This window comes from Piliocolobus tephrosceles, chromosome 7, assembly GCF_002776525.5.
Source record: "Piliocolobus tephrosceles isolate RC106 chromosome 7, ASM277652v3, whole genome shotgun sequence".
Lineage (NCBI taxonomy): Eukaryota > Metazoa > Chordata > Mammalia > Primates > Cercopithecidae > Piliocolobus > Piliocolobus tephrosceles.
The window spans coordinates 128063320-128087400 of record NC_045440.1 but is presented as its reverse complement, the minus strand read 5'-3'; the positions used below and the strand labels follow the sequence as shown (position 1 = coordinate 128087400).

General features: G+C 39.5%; 1 protein-coding gene across 9 annotated transcripts in view; it reads left to right on the top strand.

Annotated features, from left to right (window-relative positions):
• TATDN1 (TatD DNase domain containing 1) overlaps positions 1 to 24081 on the top strand; it is a 37866-nt gene that overhangs the window by 4758 nt on the left and 9027 nt on the right. The window contains exons 1-9 of one of the 9 annotated variants that reach the window (XM_026454587.2): positions 188 to 298; positions 596 to 661; positions 1401 to 1450; positions 4402 to 4540; positions 6911 to 7054; positions 7154 to 7196; positions 14907 to 14992; positions 15081 to 15121; positions 17431 to 17507. In XM_026454587.2, the coding sequence (XP_026310372.1) occupies positions 241 to 298; positions 596 to 661; positions 1401 to 1450; positions 4402 to 4540; positions 6911 to 7054; positions 7154 to 7196; positions 14907 to 14992; positions 15081 to 15121; positions 17431 to 17507 (704 nt within the window). In that variant the 5' untranslated portion in view covers positions 188 to 240. Of the gene's footprint in view, positions 1 to 187; positions 299 to 595; positions 662 to 1400; positions 1451 to 4400; positions 4721 to 6910; positions 7055 to 7153; positions 7197 to 13752; positions 14631 to 14906; positions 14993 to 15080; positions 15122 to 17430; positions 17508 to 24081 lie in introns of those variants that run through there. The other 8 variants (XM_026454586.1, XM_026454588.2, XM_026454589.1 and 5 more) reach the window with 8 other exon arrangements.

The window sequence follows — 24081 nt, the reverse complement described above, 5'->3', positions numbered from 1 at the left end:
TTTTTTATTGTATTTTTATTTTTAGTTTCTAATATTTTCAATTGACCTGTGGTTGGCTGAATCTGCAGCTCCAGATCCCAGAGATACGGAGGGCCAATTGTTCTTCTCTCCAGCAGCCGCAACAGCCTGTAGCTCTTTACAAGCACTGTGCTTTTTCCCATCCTGAGGGCTTTGCTCCCACTGCTTCCTCTGTCTGCAGTTACCTCTATTCCACTGGATAATAGCCACTCATCCTTTAAGATGCAGTTCAATGATTACTTCTTTCTGGAAGCCTCTTCTGAGCCAGCCACCAGACTAGGTTGGGTGTTCCTCTTCTGTGTCCCATAGTACCAGTGTTTACTTCTAATATTTCATAATTGTGTGATAATGGGTCTGCCTTACCAATTCTGCAGTGGGTTTCTTGAAAGCAGGAATTATATCCTATTCATCTTTGTATCCCATGTTTCTAGCACAGTAGTTGACAAGTGATAGGCACTTGGATATTGTTTGAGTAGATGAGTGTGTGAACAAAAAGTTTAGTAACAGAAGCGTTTTATTTAAGTAGAAGTTTCAACTAGAGACTCAATAATTAATCAGTGATTTTTGCTTTCTACAGATATTGGTATCAACTTGACTGACCCTGTGTTCAGAGGAATTTATAGGGGGGTTCAAAAGCATCAAGGTAAGTATTTCCTTTATTAAGGCGAATAGTTTCTCTCTGAAGACAAATTTTCTGCCTCAGGAGATCTTGAAAAGCATAATCCAAGCTGGGCCTTGTGACTCACACCCGTAATCCCACCACTTTGGGAGTCTGAGGCGGGAGGATTGCCTGAGCACAGGAGTTCAAGACCAGCCTGGGCAACATAATCCACTCTTAAAGTTGAAATAATAAAGAATTCATGGCTGGGTGCGGTGGCTCACGCCTGTAATCCCAACAGTTTGGGAGGTCAAGGCAGGCAGATCGCCTGAGGTCAGGAGTTTGAGACCAGCCTGGCCAACATGGTGAAACTCCATCTCTACTAAAAATACAAAAAAATTAGCCAGGCATGCTGGCAAGCACCTGTAATCCCAGCTACTTGGGAGGCTGAGGCACGAGAATCGCTTGAACCCAGCCGGTAGAGGTTGTAGTGAGCCAAGACACCATGCCACTGCAGCCTGGGCAACAAGAACAAAACTCTGTCTCAAAAAAAAAAAAAAAAGAACTCCCTATGCATTTTGGATAAAACTGTAAACAAAGTGAAACACATTTATTGATAAACCATGATCATGAACATTTATAATGAGGTTTAATTAAGGTCTTTTTACCTATAGAAGTTTATAATTTCGAATATAAAACTTCAAATAGCCATTTGCACAAAAGCTAAAAAAAAGTCAAATTTTTGTCTGCCGGGTTTTCTTAATGCAGAGTTTATCTTTTACAGATGACTTACAGGATGTAATAGGGAGAGCTGTCGAGACTGGTGTTAAAAAGGTAACATCTGTTTTGTTATTCTTGAGAATTTTAGATTTATTTTTTAACTAAATTTTAGTTAAAATTTTGCGGAGTAGAAGGGAACAAGCCAATGCTACACTTGGAGTACAAATTGTCTACTTGTGATATTAGAAAGTTAATTGAAACAAAATATCCAAATATTCTGTTCATAGCAATTTAAGTTACACAAATCTCATATATAGTTCTTATATATGATAAATGGCAAAACCTCTTTGAAAAAAATTTTTTTAAACCTATGTGAATTACCAGGCTTCTAAAGAGGCAACTTTTAATCAATTTTATAATATAATTTAGCATTTGTCAGAATTAAGCAATAATCAAAAAGACACCAAGTGTAGCTATTTATAGTTTGGGTATACCACTTCAAATAATGGAGATAATACTTTAATTTTGACAGTAATAAAATGTCTACGGTTTTTTTAGAGAGTTCTAGTAAGCAAATGAATAGATACTTCTTTAAATTAGCTTTAAAACAGAGAGCTAGCCCACACATACACATAAGAAATAAGGTTAAATTCCATAGTATGCTGTCAGGACACTTGTTAGCTACTGCCTCCAAGTTGAATAACTTGTTTTGGAAAGTGACACGGCTGACTAAATGAGTTTTGCAGTCTCCAACTCCAAACTTGTATTTGTTATTATTCACAAATAATCTGAAAAGATAAAAGTTACATTAATTTCTCATTATGGAGTCATTCTGCTTGGTAAATCACTTTAAACAATGGTTTTCTGAAGACTCCAAAATACTAAGCTCTTAAATTTTCATGTGTTAGCCATGAGTAATTTAGTCTTAATGTTTATTCACACACATGCACACACACAACACACACACACACTTAGGAATGACAGAACTGAAGTGATTTTTACTTGGACATGGTTCCAAACTGAAATTTAATTCAATACCTTGCGTTTATGTTATAGTAGTTAAAAGCATAGTTAGGGCATAACAAACCTGGTGTCCAGCCCCTGCTTCATTTTTTGTAGCTTTATAACCTGGGGTCTTTTATCTCACTAGACTTCAGTTTTCTCATCTGTAAAATGAGAATGATAATAGTACTTAATTAATAGAGTTGTTATGAAGGCTAAATAAAATATTGAACGTAAAGCATTTGGTATTATACCTGGCATGAACAACCTACGTTATGTGTATGCTGGTGATCATTATCATTATCCTATTCACCGGGAGAGGAGATGATGCCCTCGTGTCTTGCCCTTTTTTCAACTATTTAGAAAAGTTACACGTAAAATAAAAAGTAGACTTGGTTAGTATTTTACATAATTTAAATACTGGATGTAGGTATCTGTTCTAGTAGTAAAGTTTTAGGTATGTTAGCAAAAAGAAAGTTTTCCCACTATTTTTATTAATGTCTTTTTTTTTTTTTTTTTGGAGGCAGAGTCTTGTTCTGTTGCCCAGGCTGGAGTGCAGTGACATGATCTTGGCTCACTGCAACCTCTGCCTCCCGGGTTCATGTGATTGTCCTGCCTCGGCCTCCCAAGTAGCTGGGACTTCAAGGGCCCACCACCACGCCTGGCTAATTTTTGTATTTTTAGTAGAGACGGGGTTTCGCCATGTTGGCCAGGATGATCTTGAACTCCTGACCACAGGTGATCCGCCCGCCTCAGCATCCCAAAGTGCTGGGCTTATAGGCATGAGCCACCGCGCCCTGCCTTATATCTTATGTTTTACAGATAGTCAAGGATTTAATTATGGCTATATGTTTCCTAAACGGACACTCAATAGCTAATCATATTAAAGATTTAAATAGCTATATGAAAACATCTATTTATCATTTGCAGGTCTACCTTTGTTTTGTGTTTTTCCCTGAGTTGTACCTAGAATGAGTTCATCATTTTAGTGAGACTCTTGAAGTATGAAAAAATATACATCATTGTGCTTGCATCATGTCTTTAGAAGAATGTGCCCCTTATGCAGCACTGCTTCAGTGCTCTCACTATCAACACAAAGCTCTTCAGTGACACTTTCATTTTAACAGCAAAGATGGCAGTCTAATCACTGGGTGGATCCTAATGGGTCTATGTAGAAGTATGCTTATTTGCCAAAAGCCATATGTTTTCCTACAGAGAATTCATCAGCATGCATTAACTCACTGATTCTCAAACCTTTTGCTCTCCAGTCCCCTTCACATTCTTTATTATTGAGTACCCCCAAAGAGCTTTTGTTTGTGTCTTACCTACTGATATATACTATATTAAAAATTAAAAATTTTTGAATATTAATTCCTTTTAAAATAACAAGAAACTACTGAATAACATAAATAGCATATTTTTATGAAAAACAAGTGTATTCCAGAACAAAAAAATTAACATGAGTACAGTTGTTTTTTCAAATCTCTAATGACTGTATTACTAGAAGCCTGCTGAATTTTCATATCTTTTTCTGTAGTCAGTCTGGTGGTATCACACATCGTGTAGCTTCTTGTATACGTTGTGGACACTTGCAGTAGAGTGAGAGTGAAAAAGACAGAAAGTGTCTTATTATGAAAATAGTTTTCAGTTCACATACCTACTGGGAGTTACCAGACTATACTTGGAGAACTATCGAATCAATCAACACTATTGAATCACTGATTAATTATTCACGCTTTCATAGTACCTGATCTCTGTCCTCAAGGAACTCGTTGTCTAATAGGAAAGGTAGACATGTAAATACATTTTAACATTTTAACAGAGTCTAGTGATGAATTCTACACCTCTACACGTACACACACGTACATACATACGTCCCTGAGGTGTAGTCAGGTACCACTCTGCATAGGAGGTAATCTCCCAGCTGAATTTTAAACAGGGTAGGTGTGTGACAGTCACAGAGGAGAGCAGTCTGGAATAAGGAAGTGGTAGGAAGGCATGTTTAGGAAACTGTTATTGCTGCCCTATTAAAGTCAGCTTATTTTATTTTCTTTCTATTTCAGTTTATGATTACAGGTGGAAATCTACAAGACAGTAAAGATGCACTGCATTTGGCACAAACAAATGGTATCCTCATATTTCTTTTACCAAAAAAATATGAATTAAGTAATTTTGAAGAAGTCTTTCTGAAAACTGCTTCAGGTACAATACAATGGATCATGACTGTGGAAACAACAGGAAAATAGACTGATTTCAATGGGACATGATTAAGATGACAAAATTCGAAGTACTCATTGGTATATCAGCTGTTTATAAAACCGTTTCATAGTACTCAATGAAGATTATTTTAAGATTTCAGCTAATGAGAATAAAGTTCTCCAGGTACACAGTTTAACCTCGGGTATTTTTGATGTGGAATTCATGTGTGTGTTTTAACGTGTTTAAGATACGAGTTACTGGCTGGGCACGATGGCTCACACCTGTAATCCCAGCACTTTGGGAGGCTGAGGCAGGCAGATCAGGAGATTGAGACCATCCTGGCTAACACAGTGAAACCCTGTCTCTACTAAAAAATACAAAAAATTAGCCGGGCATAGTGGCGGGCGCCTGTAGTCCCAGCTACTCGGCTGAGGTGGGAGATTGGCGTGAACCCGGGAGGCGGAGCTTGCAGTAAGCGGAGATAGTGCCACTGCACTCCAGCCTGGACAATAGAGCAAGACTCCGTCTCAAAACAAGCAGAAAAACCCCCAAAAAACAAAAAGATACGAGTTGCTTTTTATGTATTCTTTTTTAACTTAAGCTGTGAAGGATTACTGTATTAAATTTTCACTAGATGGACCAGATACTGTGCATGGTACCAAGAATGCAAATAATAATGCTATATAACCCCTCATATGCTTGCTTTATGTTCATACATTTTGCATTTATTTAAAATCTTGAAAGTTTTAGGATTGATTATTAAAGGAATCTTAGTTACATAAAACCTCATTTATCTGGCATTCATGAATTTAACTTTTTTTTACATACCTTATGTGCTAGACACTGAGGAATTAAACATTCTACATAATTTTTAAATGTTGTATTTTAAAATACTGATGTGTTTATGTATGGAAACTTACTAAAAGCTATATTTTTATGGAAATCTCTCTAAAATCCATACTTCTTTTAGGATCCATTCACACTTTTTCTTTTTTTGAAACAGAGTCTTGCTCTGTTGCCCAGGTTGGAGTGCAATGGCACGATCTCGGCTCACTGCAACCTGTGCCTCCTGGGTACAAGTGATTCTCCTGCCTCAGCGTCCTGAGTAGCTGGGATTATAGGCGCACGCCACCACACCTGGCTACTTTTTGCATCTTTAATAGAGACAGGGTTTCACCATGTTGGTCAGGCTGGTCTTCAACTCCTGACCTCGTGATCTGCCTGGCTTGGCCTCCCAGAGTGCTGGGATTACAGGCCTGAGCCACCTCGCCCGGCCCACTGACACTTTTTCTTAGTGATTAAAGATAGAATCTCTCCCAGGGAGTTTTCGAGATATATAAGAACATTTTATCCTTACTTTTTATCCCCAAACATGTATGCTTTTTAAAGTTCTCCCACCTCCATTATCAGCCCTCTTCCACTCCTCTCCATGTAACTTGTGTTCTTATAGCCTTAAAAGTGCTGCTTCCTTTGTTTCTAAACATCTGCATGAGAGCCTGAGGAAGGCTTGATACCTTTCCCATGGTTCAAACTCAGCTAAGCCGTTCAAAAAGTGTTTTTGACTTCTCATTTGTATTCTATACAAGTCAGACTGTCAGAGTGTCCTCCAAATAGGTGAACCTCATTTTTTATTAGAAAAACAAATTCCCCTTTCCACCTGTTTAACCTCCACTATTAACCTTTTTAAGGGAATACATTTTTATGCTATATTAAATACATGAATCAATAATGGAGGAATTGGTATTAAACAAAAATATATGAATCAAGATAGTCACATGAATGGTGAACATAAAAGATAAATCGCTAGTCATGGTGGCTCAGGCCTGTAATCCCAGCACTTTGGGAGGCCTAGGCAGGTGGGTCGCTTGAGCTCAGGACTTCGAGCCCAGCCTGGGCAACGTAGCAAAACCCTGTCTCTACAAGAAAAATTTAAAAATTAGCCAAGTGTGGTGGCATGTATATGTTGTCCCAGCTACTTGGGAGGCCGAAGTGGGAGGATCACTTGAGCCCAGGAGGTCAAGGCTACAGTGAGCCGTGATGGCACCACTGCACTCCAGCCTGGGTGACACAGTGGGACCCTGTCTCAAAAACAAAAAATTTTCACTTTGCATTCTATAGCCCTAAATGCCAAACGTTTGAAAAAGCTGGATTATTTTATTAATACATTAAAGCAATTTTCATATTCGTATCCTACTTTGTCTTGGTATTCTAAAAATTGTCATATGATTAACATAATGCAGTTCTTATAATGTGAATAATCTATTACCATTGTTGAAAACCAGTTGAAATTACTCGATATCCTCTAAATATCATAATAAATATAAATATGAGAAAATACTTTGAAAATAATCCTAAGACATTATTTTGTGTTAGATATGTTTTTCAGTACAGTTGGATGTCATCCTACAAGATGTGGTGAATTTGAAAAGAATAACCCTGATCTTTACTTAAAGGAGTTGCTAAATCTTGCTGAAAACAATAAAGGGAAAGTTGTGGCAATAGGAGAATGTGGACTTGGTGAGTGCCAGCCTCGCCTCTTAGAATGACTTTGTTTGAAAATAAGAAATTTTTTTCTGTGTAAGTTAGGAGTAATTCTTCTTCTTTATCTTTTTAAAGATTTTGACCGACTACAGTTTTGTCCCAAAGATACTCAACTCAAGTAAGGAAATTTGTTGGCTTTACAAATTATTGTAAAATCATGAGTGATTTTAAAATAACTTTTATCAGTTGAGAATATAGTTGGATTAAGCATCAGGATATTTTTGTTTTTCCCTCTCTATATGAAAAGTTAAGTGAAACAAATTCCGTGCATACTTGCATGTAATTCATAAGGGGCGGAAGCACATAGTTCCCTGGTCGATTAACCATTTAATTTTATTTTAATGGTAGAAATTAGGGATGAGTTTTACATGATAGAGACTTTACATTTTTTGTTTGCTTGTTTAACACATGCATTCCTACATGAACAGTTCCAGTGGAATGAATTAAATTATTTTGGGGAATGTGATTTGTTTCGTTTTTTTGAGACAGTCTCTCTCTATTGCCCAGGCTGGAGTGCAGTGCTGTGATCTCAGCTCACTGCAACCTCCACTTCCTGGGTTCAAATGAGTCTCGTGCCTCAGCCTCCCGAGTATCTGGGATTACAGGCACATGCCACCATGCCTGGCTGATTTTTATATTTTTAGTAAAGATTGGGTTTCACCACGTTGGTCAGGCTGGTCTCAGACTCCTGACCTCAAATTATCCACCCTCCTCAGCCTCCCAAATTGGAAGATATAATTTAAAAACAAAGGATATTGAAAGTGTATTACAAGCTAGGCACAGCAGACTGTACCTGTAGTCGCAGCTGTTTTGAGAAACAGAGGCAGGAGAATTGCTTGAGCTCAAGAGTTCCAGACCAGTCTGAGCAACATAAGGAGACTCCGCCTCTAAAAAAAAAAAAAATCAGCAACAAAAACCAACAAAAGTATTATAAGATCAATCACCAAAGCTAGAAAAGCGTAGTTTACTCTTGCTGGGCATTGAATATTGTTAGTTTGGAACTGTGAGATTCCTTTAATAGGAGCCATGTTGAATGGTGGCTTCTGAGAAAACTCCAAAGCTCACAACCCTGCAGGACTTCCTGTAACCCATTGCCTGGAGCTAAATTTGGAGCTCCTGTCATCATACTGGTGAATGAGTGTTAAAGATTGAAAAGAAAATGTAGGTCGTAGTCTGAATTTAAAACGTAAGCATTTTGTCGAATTTCAAAAACATCTTAATTATGAAGATGATAAAACATTAGACTGAGCTTCTAAAGGGGGTTAATTTAGTTATTCATCCATTCAACAAATATTTATGGAGCACTGTGTGCCAGCCACTGCCAAGAACTCGGAGTATGCAGAAATCTGAATAAGGTCGAATATCTGTCCCTAGAGACCTTTAAGAATAAACAGTCCTCTGTCCTTCTTAGTTTCTTATACACAGAGAATTAGGATCAGATTCTCTCTTAGGATACCATCCAGCTATATCATAATATTTAATAATTAATAATTTTGTCATATGGTGATATCATATGATTAAGCCAGTGACTTGATGGCCTAAAGGGATGTTTTAAAATTACGCATGCCAAAAGTGTACTTCCTCCCCCTTCCCTCCCTGCTCCCCACAAATGGGATTCTGATATGTCCCCCTGGTTGAAAATCACTGTGGGGAGGAGCAGATCTACTAGTGGAGTCTGTCATACCCTAGACCTCAAGCTCCAGAATTCTGGAGTGTGAAGATCTATAACTAAGTAGAAAAGGATGGGTTAGAGTAATGCTCTGTGGACACATCCTGTCTCTTTTAGGTCACTCATTTATACATCCCTTTTAGAACTGCTTAGTTTGTGGTATATTATTTGCTGTGTCTTTCAGGGACATTCATGTGGTTACTGGCAGGGTTACTAAAGCCCTATACCTCTGTCGAAGATTATGTAGGCCAGCTCACTTAACCTTAAAAGTTCTCATGTTCACACTGAAATAGAAAAACAGTTGTCTTTAATAGTTCTTCAGGTTAAGCCCACAGATCATATTCCTCAACTTTAATGTCTGGTTTTTGTCAGGATAAGCCTTGTAAGTGTAATAGCCTATGTGTTATGACAAGCAAGGGCAATGGCAGAGTCCCCCAGTTTTTTTGCCTATATGACTTCTCATCCAAAATGAGTTAGAACTGATTCTAAAATGCAACCTGAATACTTTAAACTCAGTTTTGGGGTTAATTGAAAACATTGACAGTATCAGTTTAATTTAACTGTTCTGAAGATTCTTCACCATCATCAGAGCATGTTCAGAATAACGTCTGATCTTAGAATATGCATATCACAGCTTGTGCTTGAACTCACATACTAGGTGTTAATTGCTAATAGAGAAGTTCAAACTCCATTCAGTAAATGATTACCAAGTGCCTCCTCAGCATGATACAAAGGAAAATAAGACTTTTTCCTTATGCCACTGTAGACAAGAGAGGACATAAATAATTGAAGTAGGTTGAAAGTGCTGTCACTAAAGTGTGTGAGCAGCAGAGGGAAGGACTGACTTTCAGTGACAGCATGTGACACTGGCTTCTTCCAGAGTGAATAAGCTAATGACAAAATAAGTAGGAGGAACTTTTGATAAGATGGCAGTGAAGGTTTTTAAATTTTTAATGATAAAACATCAAATGACTTGGTTAAAAAAACAGCCAGGTACGGTGGCTCATGCCTGTAATTCCAGCACATTGGGAGGCCAAGGCAGGCCAATCACCTGAGATCAGGAATTCAAGACCAGCTTGACCAACATGGTGAAACCCTGTCTCTACTAAAAACAAAAATTAGCCGGGCGTGGTGGCAAGCACCTGTAATCCCAGCTACTCAGGAGGTTGAGGCAGCAGAATTGCTTGAACTGGGGAGGTGGAGTTTGCACTGAGCCAAGATTGTGCCATTAGACTCCAGCCTGGGCAACAGTGCAAGACTCCATCTCAAAAAAAAAAAAAAAAAAAAAGACACACTAGTAACAATCACATTTTGATTGTTGTTAAGGAAACAAACACCCACGTTCTCTGCCCCTCACTTCTTTTCCCCTAGCGTGTACTCACAGCATGCAGTCTTTTCTGTGTACACAGCACTCTATTTGTTTCAGCACTTACCATGTTGTACAGAAATGGGTTTTAGGTTATCCCTTCCTCCCCACAACAGACAAGTGTCTTTGTGTTCCTCAGAGGCACACACCCAGTCTTACTCATGTGACAGTTCCATAGCATTTAGCACAGTACTCTCAGCACATGGTAGGTACTTAGTAAATGTCTGTTGAATATTTAATACAGAGGGAAGCTTCCTTTTTATTCCTTCTGAGCAGTGTGGATAAAAAGCCTATAATTCAACTTTCACTATTGGGTTTATTTTTGGAAGACTTCAGATTTTGGTCTGCGCTTTTCTACCATCTGAAACAACCGGTGTATGGTTTGGGTGTTTTTTTTTTTTTTTTTTTTTTTTTTTGAAATGTAGTCTCACTCCGTCCCCCAGACTAGAGTGCAGCAGTGCGATGTAAGATCACTGCAACCTCCGCCTCCTGGTTCAAGCGATTCTCCTGCCTCCGCCTCCCAAGTAACTGGGATTACAGGTGCCCATCACCATGCCCAGCTAATTTTCTTGTGTTTTTTGTAGAGACGGGGTTTCACCATGTTGGCCAGGCTGGTTTCAAACTCCAGACCTCAAGTGATCCGCCCGCCTCGGCCTCCCAAAGTGCTAGGGTTACAGGTGTGAGCCACCACGCCCAGCCATGATTTGTTTTTAAGTAAAAATGTAGTCAGGAAAAAGGAGATGTATGAGAAAAGAAAAATAGAAAATTAGGAGGCAAGACAGAAAAATCAATATACAATAGATGTGTCTGAAAAATAATGCTAAGTGAAGGCAGCGTATGACATGTTAAAAGGGTGAGCTTTGGAATCAGCAGATCTTTTCATGAGATTTACAACTGCCCTTGGTGTCACTTCGTCCCTTTGTGCATCCCCTTTAAAATGGGGAGATTGCTGCCTACCTTTCTTAACATATGGCGCATAAAGCCCATAGTGACATGAGTGGTGCATAGTACGTGTGCAATCATGGCTGTTATATTACTCATGCTAGAAATATTACCACCCTAAAGGAAGATGCTAGCTATTGCTTTTGTTTGGAACTTTTTAAAGGTTTTTTTTTTTTTTTTTTTTTTTTTTTTAATACTTTTTTCTTGTTTTAGTACCTAGACCTTTTCTGGAAAAAGTATTTTTTAAAGACAAAGAGAAGCAAAGAGTGAAAACAAGGAAAAGGCCTGATGTAGTTATGGAAACTTTATCCTTTAAGCCATACCCTGTATTTTCAATTTCCTGACCTTATGCTACACTCCTTTCCTTGTTGCAATTTAGAGGTCTGTTCTCTTGGATAGGAGGAATTTACCTTGGGCATTTTTCTTGGGGCTTTAAAATGTTAACGCTGTGCAGGTCTTAAAAACTACAACAAGAAGATTTTAAAACAGTCCTTTGGGGGTTTAGGGGACCCTAGAGATGAGCAATTGAGGCCACGTTGCCATCAAGCAGCTTACAGAGGAGAGATTACTACCTGTGTTGAGGTATACCCATGAAACTCACTGGGCTTTTTGGATTTTCCTTGATCCTAATTAATAGCAACTGCTCCTCTGAAGCTGAACTTTTCCAGCTCTTATCCTTAGATGGTTAAACCTCAACTGTAAGAAGCAGTAATACAATCAGAAGCTTCACTAAGATGAGCAAATCTAACTCAAGTGGAAAATGATTTTCATTTATAAACTTTAAAAAAATAATAAATGAGTAAAACAGGCAGAGGAGTCTCTTAATAAGATGCCAATTCGGCCAGGCGCGGTGGCTCAAGCCTGTAATCCCAGCACTTTGGGAGGCCGAGACGGGTGGATCACAAGGTCAGGAGATCAACACCATCCTAGCTAACATGGTGAAACCCCGTCTCTACTAAAAATACAAAAAACTAGCCGGGCGAGGTGGCAGGCGCCTGTAGTCCCAGCTACTTGGGAGGCTGAGGCAGGAGAATGGCGTAAACCCAGCAGGCAGAGCTTGCAGTGAGCCGAGATCTGGCCACTGCACTCCAGCCTGGGTGACAGAGCAAGACCCCGTCTCAAAAAAAAAAAAAAAAACAAAAAACGCCAATTCCTACCCTGTAACTTACGTTGTTATTTCTAGTTACCATGGTGGGTTTTTCTTCTCTAAAGATAATAGTTGTTTGATGTTCAGTACTAGTTATCCTCAATTTGTATCATTAGGAATAATTTTTTAATTTTTTATTTTTTTAAATTTATTATTATTTTTTTAACCACATGGCTTCTTTATGATTCATAGCTAGCATGAATTCAGGGACCTTTCTTTTCTTGAATTATGTCAAATTCTGTGGGACCATTGCTTGGGCTTCTGCTATTTTCTTTTTCTTTTTTCTCTGAGACACGGTCTCACTCTGTCATCCAATCTGGAGTGCAGTGGTGTGATCATGGCTCACCACAGCCTTGACCTCCAAGGCTCAAGCAATCCCCTGACCTCAGCCTCCCAAGAACTGGGACTACAGGCACATGCCACCACACTGGGCTAATTCTTGTATTTTTTGTAGAGATGGGGTTTCACCATGTTGCCCAGGTTAGTCTTGAACTCCTGAGCTCAAGCAGTCCGCCCACCTCAGCCTCCCAAAGTGCTGGGATTACAGGCGTGGACCATGCATCCAGCTGGCCTCTGTTATTTTCATAAACTGTACTTTTGCCTACCTTGAGATAGGAAGCTAATTTTCCATCCAACCATTAGATACTGTGAATTTGCAGCTTGGTCATGTGGTTTGGTCCATGGAATTTTGTGTGGAAAAAATAACCAGTATAGTGTAGAGCAGTGCACACAATGAAGAGGACTGCCTGCTCTATGTAGCCAGAAGCCAAATATATTAGTAAAGTTGACATAATGACTAGAGCACACTTAATTGCTGACATTTGGTTTACTTTAGAGGTTATGGAAATAGTGACTGGTTGTATTATTAAAATATCTTTTTGTCCAAGTTGTCATTAATATTTCCTACACTGCAAAATTTCAGCACTTCGTTAATGAAAGGAAAATATTTTTGCTTATTCTAACCCAGCAGAATCTGAAAAGGAGATTTTAAAACCCAAATATTTGGTAATACAGACATAGACCACCAATTTTAGGAAGACTGTTTCTATTTTTTTTATTTTTATTTTTTTTGAGACAGAGTGCTGCTCTGTCACCCAGGCTGGAGTGCAAGTAGTGTGACATCAGCTCACTGCAACCTTTGACCCTGGGTTCAAGCGATTCTCGTGCCTCAGCCCATGGAATAGCTAGGATTACAGACGTGTGCCAACGCATTGGCTAATTTTTATTTTTATTTATTTATTTTTTTTTTGAGACGGAGTCTCGCTCTGCCGCCCAGGCTGGAGTGCAGTGGTGTGATCTCAGCTCACTGCAAGCTCCGCCTCCCAGGTTTACACCATTCTCCTGCCTCAGCCTCCCAAGTAGCTGGGACTACAGGCGCCCGCCACCTCGCCCAGCTAGTTTTTTGTATTTTTTAGTAGAGACGGGGTTTCACTGTGTTAGTCAGGATAGTCTTGATCTCCTGACCTCGTGATCCGCCCGTCTCGGCCTCCCACAGTGCTGGGATTACAGGCTTGAGCCACCGTGCCCAGCCTAATTTTTATATTTTTAGTAGAGACAAGGTTTCACCATGTTGGCCAGACTGGTCTTGAACTCCTGCCCTTGAGTGATCCACCCACCTTGGCCTCCCAAAGTGCTGGGATTACAGGTATGAGCCACCACGCCTGGCCTGAAGACTGCTTCTTAAGAAGTACATTTCTATTTCTAATTTTAAAATTTAGCATTTTCAAGAGTGCAAAGGGGGTAAAATAGTCCTGCACATGAGGAAATATGATATAGGAAAATATAGCAAAAGAGGCTTAAGTTAAACAGAGAAATTGTTTCCCCAAATTAAAGGACTTAGAAGAGGTAAGCACATCTAAGAAAATAATAAGCCACCTGTTATCCTGATTCAGTTGAACCTACCATTTGTGAGAACAAGAGGGAGCACTGTGTTGAAGTGAAAAAACAAACAGAATGAACATTCATTATATCCTCTGAATATTGTCATTATACGCCGGGACCAGAAGGAAGCGTCTTGAAAACATGACAGATTTTTGCCATTTAGGCTGGGACTTGGAAAGAGAGCACTGAAGTTCTGGTTCCAAGTTGGCCATGCCAGGTATTGTTATGTTGGGCAAAGTACGACACCAGCTTTTATCCTTGGGTTATTTTGAGGATCAAATGAGACAAAGGTATGTGGTACTTGGAAAAAGCTTCTTATCAAGTACTCTAAGATATTCAGGGCTACCACTTTATCGTGTAATTTTCTTTTTTTAATAGCATAATTGAGTTATTTGCTGTTTAGCAAATACTTAGATTTGGTTTCTGAGGGAAACCTTGTTCATTTTGCCTAGTGGCAGTAACTTCTTTCATAACAGCACATAAAAAACTGGTTGCAAAATGGAATAGACTGGCATGCAGTATGAAGCTCTGCCGGGCTTCTCGCTTGGTGAGTTGACTTCCGCTGATGGTGCTCCCAGTGGCAAGGGGCCAGTGGTACTTTATGAAAATAATTTTGTAAGCCCAGGAAATGAAGTATTTCTTTCCAAAAATTGTAAGTTATAAAAGCCCTTTGATAAGCCTGATGTGCTTTAAATATTCATGATTATTGTCCTGTAATTTATAGAGAATTAAATGCCTTTAACTTAAAAGCTGTTTTGACATCATTACCTTCCTCATGCTAAAATAAAGTTTGTAATGAGAATTTTTTTTTTGCATTATGCAGATATTTTGAAAAACAGTTTGAACTGTCAGAACAAACAAAATTACCAATGTTTCTTCATTGTCGAAACTCACATGCTGAATTTTTGGGTGAGTTAAAACCAAAGTCTCATTTAGAACTTAAGAATTTTGTAGAAATCAAGCTATTTGCTAAAAGTTCTTTGTTTTTAATTTACAGACATAATGAAAAGAAATAGAGATCGCTGTGTAGGGGGAGTGGTAAGTATAAAATAGTCATTTTTAATACAGGTTGAACATCTCTAATCTAAAAATCCAAATACTCCCAAGTACAAAATACTCCAAAATCTGAAACTTTTTAAGCACTGACATGACATAGTGACACCTTTGCTTTCTGATTATTCGTTGTACACAAATTTAGTTTCATGCACACAATTATTTAAATTATTTACCTTCAGGGTATGGTATAAGGTGTATATGAAACATAAATGAATTTCATGTTTAGACTTGAGTCCCTTCCCAAAGATTTCTTTTTACGTATATGCAGATATTCCAAAATCTGAAAAAATCTGAAATACGAAACACTTTTGGTCCCACGTACTTGGGATAAGGGATACTTAACATTTATGTGACACATAAAGCATCTTGGTTATGAAGGATGGCCCCTAATTCAGATGTCAACATTTAAATTTTTTTTAAAAAAGGAAAAAAGAAAGAAAACCATGTGAATTAGATAGAATTCAATAGAATTAGGAGTTTCTTTTCCCATCCTTTGAAAGACATGTAAATTTACTGTTGAATGTATGGGCCAGATGTGGCATAAACACAAATCAGCTTTAATTATAGTTCCTTTGTTCAGAGTATAAGAATGAGCACAGAATTCCATTCACAAGAAAACCCTGTGAAATTTGGTTTTTGGTTTTTTTTTTTTCTTGGTTATTGAGAAAGGGTCTGGCTCTGTCATCCAGGCTGAAGTGGAGTGGCACAGTCTCAGCTTACTGCAACCTCCGCTTCCCCAGGATAAGCCATCCTCAGCCTTCCCAGTAGCTGGGACTACAGGCATGCGCCACGATGCTCAGCTAATTTTTTTGTATATTTTGTAGAGAGTTTACCATGTTGCCGAGGCTGATCTTGATCCCCTAAACTCAAGCAATCTGCCCATCCTGGCTTCCTGACGTGTTGGGATTACAGGTGTAAGCCACTGTGCCTGGCCCTTGAATTCACTTCTACGCAATCTCGGCTCATCACAACCTCCGCCTCCCAGGTTCAAGCAATTCTCCTGCCTCAGCCTCCCAAGTAGCTGGAACTACAGGCGCACACCACCACGCCTGGTTAATTTTTTACATTTTAGTAGAGACGGGATTTCACAATGTTGGCCAGGATGGTCTCGATCTCCTGACCTTGTGATATGCCCACCTCGGCCTCCCAAAGTGCTGGGATTACAGTTTATGCTTTTTAAGCAACAGTCTTACCATTTATAAGAATTTCTTCAGCCTTGTCTCTTTTCTCTTTTTTTTTTTTTTTTTTTTTTTTTGAGAGACAGAGTTTCACTCTTGTTGCCCAGACTGGACTGTAATGATGCAATCGCAGCTCAACGCAACCTCTGCCTCCTGGGTTCAAGCAGTTCTCCTGCCTCAGGCCTCCCAAGTAGTTGGGGTTACAGGCATGCGCCACCACACCCTGCTAATTTTGTATTTTTAGTAGAGATGGGTTTTCTCCACGTTGGTCAGGCTGGTCTCGAACTCCCAACCTCAGGTGATCCACCAGCCTCAGCCTCCCAAAGTGCTGAGGTTACAGGCGTGAGCCATCGCACCTGGCCCAGCCTTGCCTCTTAAAAGTAATTTCTCTTCCAGAAAAAAGTATCCTTGGCCGGACATGGTGGCTCACCCCTGTAATCCCAGCACTTTGGGAGGCCGAGGCGGGTGGATCACCTGGGGTCGGGAGTTCGAGAGCAGCCTGAACAACATGGAGAAACCCCCCTCTCTACTAAAACAAAAAAATACAAAATACAAAATTAGCCAGGCGTGGTGGCGCATGCCTGTAATCTCAGCTACTCAGGAGGCTGAGGCAGGAGAATCGCTTGAAGCAGGGAGGCGGAGGTTGCGATGAGCCAAGATCACACCATTGCACTCCGGCCTGGGCAACAAGAGTGAAACTCCATCTCAAAACAAAAAAATTCCTCTAACAGAAAATTCGTCAGTATTTTAAAACGTGTTTTAAATGGTGCCATAAAATTTCTAAGCTTTTCTCATGTTTTTGCCTAAGAATATGTCTATTCCTAAACCCCTTCCTGGAGCTTCTGCACTAATGCTAGTGTGGAGACAGCAACACTGCTACTCTAAAGAGAAATTCTCAGCAGCTAACGTTTTGCATCATGTCACTGGAGATGATGACCGGTTATAACTGAAATCTGATATGAAAATAAAAATTATAGGGACTACCACGTTTGAAATCCTGAGGTCCAAAAACTTACAGGGATCTATATTTTTGCCTACAAAGTCTTATTAATGTTACTTAGAATTTTAAAGAGTAATTATTATAATAATAAAATTATACCTGTGTGTCCCCAGGTGCATTCATTTGATGGTACCAAGGAAGCAGCAGCTGCTTTGATTGACTTGGATCTTTATATAGGATTTAATGGTTGGTACGTTCTTGGGTTGTTTTGTTTTTAACTTTTATTTAAGCAGATTTCTTAAATTGTTTTACAGTGAATTGCTGATGAAGATTGATTTTCATTAAAGTTTGTGTGTGTTTACACTGATCTTTATGTAAGAAATCAAACAGTACATTACGATTACAAGTTAAAGCTCAAAAGTTATAGACTAGTATATTATGTCCTAATAATGGAAAACCAATTTTGTGTTGAGATCAGCAGCTAGCTTTCTCTAGTAATCCAATTTATGTTCAGATCATTTGATCCCTTGAAAATGTGTTCACAGCGTTATGTGTACATACACATGTCATGTCTATGGATGTAAGGTCAGTCATATGACAGTCATACATCTCTGCAGGCAAAGAAACCGAGGCTCAAAGAAATTAGGAAAGTATGAGAACCCATGTCCCCTGGCTTCTCACTCTGTGACCTTTCTGCTGTTATATCACACTAAACTTCACACACTCAGTACACTCAGCTAGCACAGCTAGGTCCCTGGGTTTGTTTTGTCAAATATGTAAGAGCTTTGACCAGTGTCTCTTCAGGGGATATCAATGTATCCCATTAATCAGTTGCAAAATAGTATAAGACTTTCTGTCCTTCAGTGTCTCATACCCTTAAAATTATTGTGTTTCCAATTGGATTATTTTTGAGTAAACTCTAGGGAAATAGAATCATGAAATTACATATTTGCTCTAGAGTTCAGAGTTTAATTGTCTAAGCTGCTTTCATATTTAATGGTTTAATTAACTTTAAAATTAATATGCAAGGGAATAAATGCATAGTGATTAAAAAGTCAAGTAGTACTCACAGATATAAACAAATATCAGAGTCCCCCCAGCATGACCTTACCCCAGGTCAGCTTTTCTAGCGGCAACAATTTTGCTATTTGTCGCCATATTTCTAAATAATATCCATATACTATTGTCTCTTGATTCATCCCCTGTGTCTATTCTCATTGGGGTATATGAGCACGTTAGTTCTTATATCCTGTACTAATCCCCTACCTCCATTATTCTCTGCATATCACTCTCAGTGTTGTTATTTCAGAATTTTTGGTTATATGCATACTCAATGTTTTCATTATTATGTCTCTAAAAATGTTTCATTATTATTTCTATATAAGTATATAATTTCACAGAGCTATGCCAAGTATGAGAGGGTTTCAAGTTTTTTGTTTTTTGTTTTTGTTTTTTTTAAGATAGGGACTTGCTCTGTAGCCCAAGCTGGAATGCAGTGGTGTGATCACCACTCTGCAGCCTTGACCTCCCGGGCTCAAGCAACCCTCCCACCTCAGCCTCCTGAGTAGCTGGGATTACTGGTGCGTGCCACCACACCCGGCTATTTTTTACATTAAAGTTGAGATGGGATCTTGCTATGTGCCCAGGCTGGGCTTCAAGTTTAAGAAAGCCAGGTAAATAAAAATATGAGGGAGGTTAATCCAGGAAAACAAAAAGTAGTACAAGAAAAGAAATGTTAAGCACGGTATACCACATGAGCAAACCTTTCTAGATATAATAGTCCCATCAGTTGCAGACCCTTCCATCTGTCTGTTTCAGTTTGGGCTAGTTCCTATTTTTAGATCTCATGTATTCCTTGTGTGTTTGTTTTAGTGGAACACATTCTATAACATCCTCTGAGGACCTTTTCATGGGAATTAAGTTTCTTGAGATTTTGCATGTTTGAAAATGATTTTTTTTTTTTCTGCTCTTCCTCTTACAAGTTAGCCTGGATAGTTAATGAAAGGGGAGAGAACCCTACTTTCAATTAATAGTTTCTGTGTGCATAAAATTCAAGATCAGAAATCATTTTCATTGAGAATTTATACTGTTCCATCAGTAGGTTCTAGTGTTGATGAAAAGTTGCTACTCTGATTCCTAATCCTTTACCTGTGACCTAGTTTTCTTTTCTTGTGAAAGGTTTTAGTTTTTCATCTCTGATATGAAATTTCACGAAGATGTGTGTTGATGGTTTTCATATGCCTAGTGTTGCTTTTTCATTAGCCCTTTCAGTGGGGGTCTCTACCCATCCTTGGAATTTGATTTTTCTTTACTGTTCTTTTCTTGGGCATACCAGACTGATAACTTGTATCCTTTTTATTCTATTTCCATTGTTTCCCTCCTTCCAAAAAAAAGTGCTATATTTTGTAACCCTTTTTATGAAGTTTACTTCAGCTTTTTTCAATTTCTGAACACTCTATTCTTATACTGCAGTGTCTTCTCATCTCTCAAAAAGCATGAATTGTAAAGTTACTTTCTGCTTGTCTTCCTGCATTTGTTTCCTCACAGTCACCTTTTCTTCTTTCCTTGGGTCTCTGTGATGATGGAAACTTTCTTCAAGTGTCAGGCAGTCCTCACTGTCTATTTAAAAAAAAAATGCCATTTGGAAGCTCTCTAGAAGGCATTCCAGCAACTGGCAGGCTCAGATGGCCAATTGACTTTTTGCTAGGGATTCCCAAATATCAGTTTGTAGAGATATTTTTTCTGGGTTGGTTCAGTTTCTCCAGAAAGGGATCTTGTGTTCTCTGCTGGAAAAGTGGGGAACAGTGGAGGGAAGGGGTTTATAAATGTCCTGACAGTGTTTTGGAGCAGGATGGGTTAGAGGATCTCCCTGATCAGTGGGCTGCCCCAGTCTCCATGCTTAGGCCTGTGCCTGACGCCTGTACTCCTCTGTGCTTGTTGTTCTCCAGCTGTTTCTGATGTAGGTTCTCTTGAGACCCAGCACCTCTTTCTCTGCACCAAGTCACAGATACGTAACCTAGGAACCCTGTCTTCTCTTGAAGTTTTCTCAAACAATCTCCATTTCAGTCCCTGCCTTACTCCACTTTCTAGGGACTATATCTGCTTCTGGGTTTGCTTGTCTTTCTCTCCAGGCACATAACATTTAAGTCACTTGGCACTTAAGCACTGGTCAGTTATCATTTCTCTGTCCACTTTCAACTTTATATGTTGTGTTTTGGGGTAACATATGTCTCCTAGTTTCATTTTAAAAAATCCTGCTTTTCTCCTTGTAAGTTTTTTTTTAAGAGAAGGGGGTAGAAGATCTTTATTTCACCAACTTAAAACCATTCATTCTTAGATTTTTTTTTTTTTTTTTTTTTTTTTTTTTTTTTGAGACCAGGGTCTCACTCTGTCTCGCAAGCTGGACGACTTACTGCAGCCCCAACCTCCTGGGCTCAAGCAGTCCTCCCAAGTGTAATAGCTGAGACCACAAGCTCCTATCACCATGGTTGGCTAATGTCTGTACTTTTTGTAGAGATGGGGTTTTACCATGTTACCCAGGTTGGTCTCAAACCCCTGAGCTCAGGCTGTCCACCTGCTTCTGCCTCCCAAAGTGCTTGGATTACAGGCATGAACCACCATACCTGGCTCCTGTCTTAGGTATTTCTAAATGATCTTGAGTTTATTATGATGTTGCTTTAAGCTAATCACAAAAGATTCTTTTCTCCTATATTAATATTAGCTTCAGAATTAATAGGTTAGTCATTTATTAAAGTGGATGTTTATATTCTTATTTTGAAATCTAATTCATTGTCATCTTAATCTGAGTCTCTGAGGTGTGATAACTTAATCCACATATCACATAAAGTCTTTGGTTCCTAAAAGTTAAATTAGAATTTTTCCCCCAAGAAAATGGGAAGATGGCCGGGCCCCATGGCTCACGCCTGTAATCCCAGCACTTTGGGAGGCTGAGGCGGGTGGTTCACAAGGTCACGAATTCAAGACCAGCCTGGCCAATGTGGTGAAACCCCATCTCTACTAAAAATACAAAAATTAGCTGGGGTGGTGGCGTGCACCTGTAGTCCCAGCTAGTCGGGAGGCTGAGGCAGGAGAATCGCTTGAACTCGGGAGGCGGAGGTTTCAGTGAGCTGAGATCACACCACTGCACTCCAGCCTGGGTGACAGAGCGAGACTGTGTCTCAAAAAAAAAAAAAGAAAATGGGAAGATGTATTTCAGACTTGACTTCAGAATCGTGTAGTTGCTCATCATTAAATGGGAAACCTTATTAAACAGAAATACTGGCTTCTCTTTAAAATATTTATTAGTATATATATTTGGGCAAATTTTTACAGTCATAGGATAGACGTAGAAGAATATTAAGCTAATCAGACATGATTTAGTGAGATCAAAAATACAAATAATCTAAAAATTTTTGAAAGTTTTAAATAGGCCAGGCACAGTGGCTCACACCTGTAATCCCAGCACTTTGGGAGGCTGAGGCGGGCGGATCATGAGGTCAGGAGATTGAGACCATCCTGGCTAACACAGTGAAACCCCCTCTGTACTAAATATACAAAAAATTAGCCGGGCAAGGTGGCAGGCGCCTGTAACCCCAGCTACTCGGGGGGCTGAGGCAGGAGAATGGTGTGAACCCTGGAGGCAGAGCTTGCAGTGAGCCGAGATCACACCACTGCACTCCAACCTGGGCGACAGAGCGAGACTCCGTCTAAAAAGAAAAAAAAGAAAACTTTTAAATATACTATCCATACCAACCACATCAGTATATTTTACCAAATATCTATATTGACCAAGCTGGCTGAAAATAAGAATTTTATTTTTCTAGAGAGCACTAATTGCTACTTAATGTCAAACTAATGACATCCCACCCACCCCTCCTAAAATCCTACTAAAATAAAATTATAGATATTGAAAAAGGAAAGAATCTATAATAGCAAAGAAAAAAGGCCAGTTTTTTGCTAACAAATGTTCTGTAGCTGAGTAAGCCCAGGAGTTCAAGTGATGCTCCTGCCACAGCATCCTCAGTCGCTAGAGCTACAGGTGTAACCAGTCTGGGTAACTTAACGAGACCCCCATCTCTTAAATTAAAAAAAAAAAAAAAAAAGAAGAAGAGGCCAGGCACAGCGACTCATGCCTGTAATCCCAGCACTTCAGGAGGCTGAGGCAGGCAGATGACGACGTCAGGAGTTTGAGACCAGTCTGGCCAACATAGTGAAACCCTGTCTCTACTAAAAATACAAAAAATTAGCCAGGTGTGGTGGTGGACACCTGTAATCCCACCTACTTGGGAGGCTGAGGCAGGAGAACTGTGTGAACCCAGGAGGCAGAGGTTGCAGTGAGTCGAGATTGCGCCCTTGCACTCCAGCCCAGGTGACAGACACTCCGGCTGTTCTGTGGATTTCTGAAGACAGGTAAAACTGAAAGAGAAAGCTTAGATTACACCACTAAGGGGCCTCAGAAGAGATGGGAGCAAGTCTAGCAAACAAAATACAATAGCGGGGGGCTTTAAGCTTAGAATTAGTGTGAAATAGGACTAGAAAGGATGATCAATTGAGGGCCTATATAGAGAAAAGATCTCACTCCCATATCCACTCCTGTGCATAGAGGACAAAAGCAATAAACATTCACACAGCAGCCAGGGGCAGGGGTTTTCTTAAGAAAATTGAAAAAACTATGGTGAGGACTAAGGCTTGGAGTGCTTATTATCAGTCCACAAAGGAAAGCATTTAGAGAACCATGAGCCTAACAATTAGCTCCCTATACTCTTACCTTTAAATGTAGTTTCATAATATACCCTATATATATATATGGTATATACATAATATACCATAATATACAAGACGGTCTCACTAAGAATCCCCACTCAGAGAAGAGAACTGGTAATAAAACAGTCCTGCTTTCACAAAAGCAAAGGAAACGCAACACTAGCAACCTCCCTAAATATAAACGGATATCCAAGGACCACCAGACAAATGCGGTGAACCAGAAGCATGAAAGAAAAAGGCCAAGATAAATAGAAAACCTAACCCCAGTGAGACCCAACATAGTGGGATTTGAGATGTTACACACCTGAAATATGAACAGAATGCTAAAAGAACATAAAAGAATAAGAGCTCCTTATATAAATGAATGGTGATGTTAAAATAATAGCACCAGTGGAAGCAGCTAGGGAATCAACACATTTGACAGAAAGATACATATTTTCTGTACAAACTACATATATTTGAGCAATCTAGTAGTAGACATAGAGAATTTTCATTTTATGGAAGTACTCTAATAAGTAAAGGGCTGATAGAATTATATCAGCATTTTGTAGCTCCTGGTGAATTATGCACTGGGTATCCATGGCTGCCTTAGATCACAAAAATAGAACCAGATATATGCCTGTAGATGAAAGATCACACCACCACCTATGAAATGGTCTTACCCCAAAAACATCCAACCCAAATCTTATCCAGCCTGTAGATGGTACTCTAGATCTCCTATAAGAAATACAGAGGGCAGGCTAGGTGCAGTGGCTCGTGCCTGTAATCCCACCACTTTGGGAGGCCGAGGCGGGTGGATCACCTGAGGTCAGGAGTTTGAGACCAGCCTGGCCAACATGGTGAAACCCCCTCTCTACTAAAAATACAAAAATGAGCCGGGCGTGGTGGCGGGCACCTGTAGTCCCAGCTACTCGGGAGGCTGAGGCAGGAGAATCGCTTGAACCTGGGAGGTGGATGTTGCAGCGAGCTGGGATTTTGCCAACACACTCCAGCCTGGGCAACAGAGCGAGACTCCATCTCAAAAAAAAAAAAAAAAAAAAAAATACAGAGGGCAGAGGAAC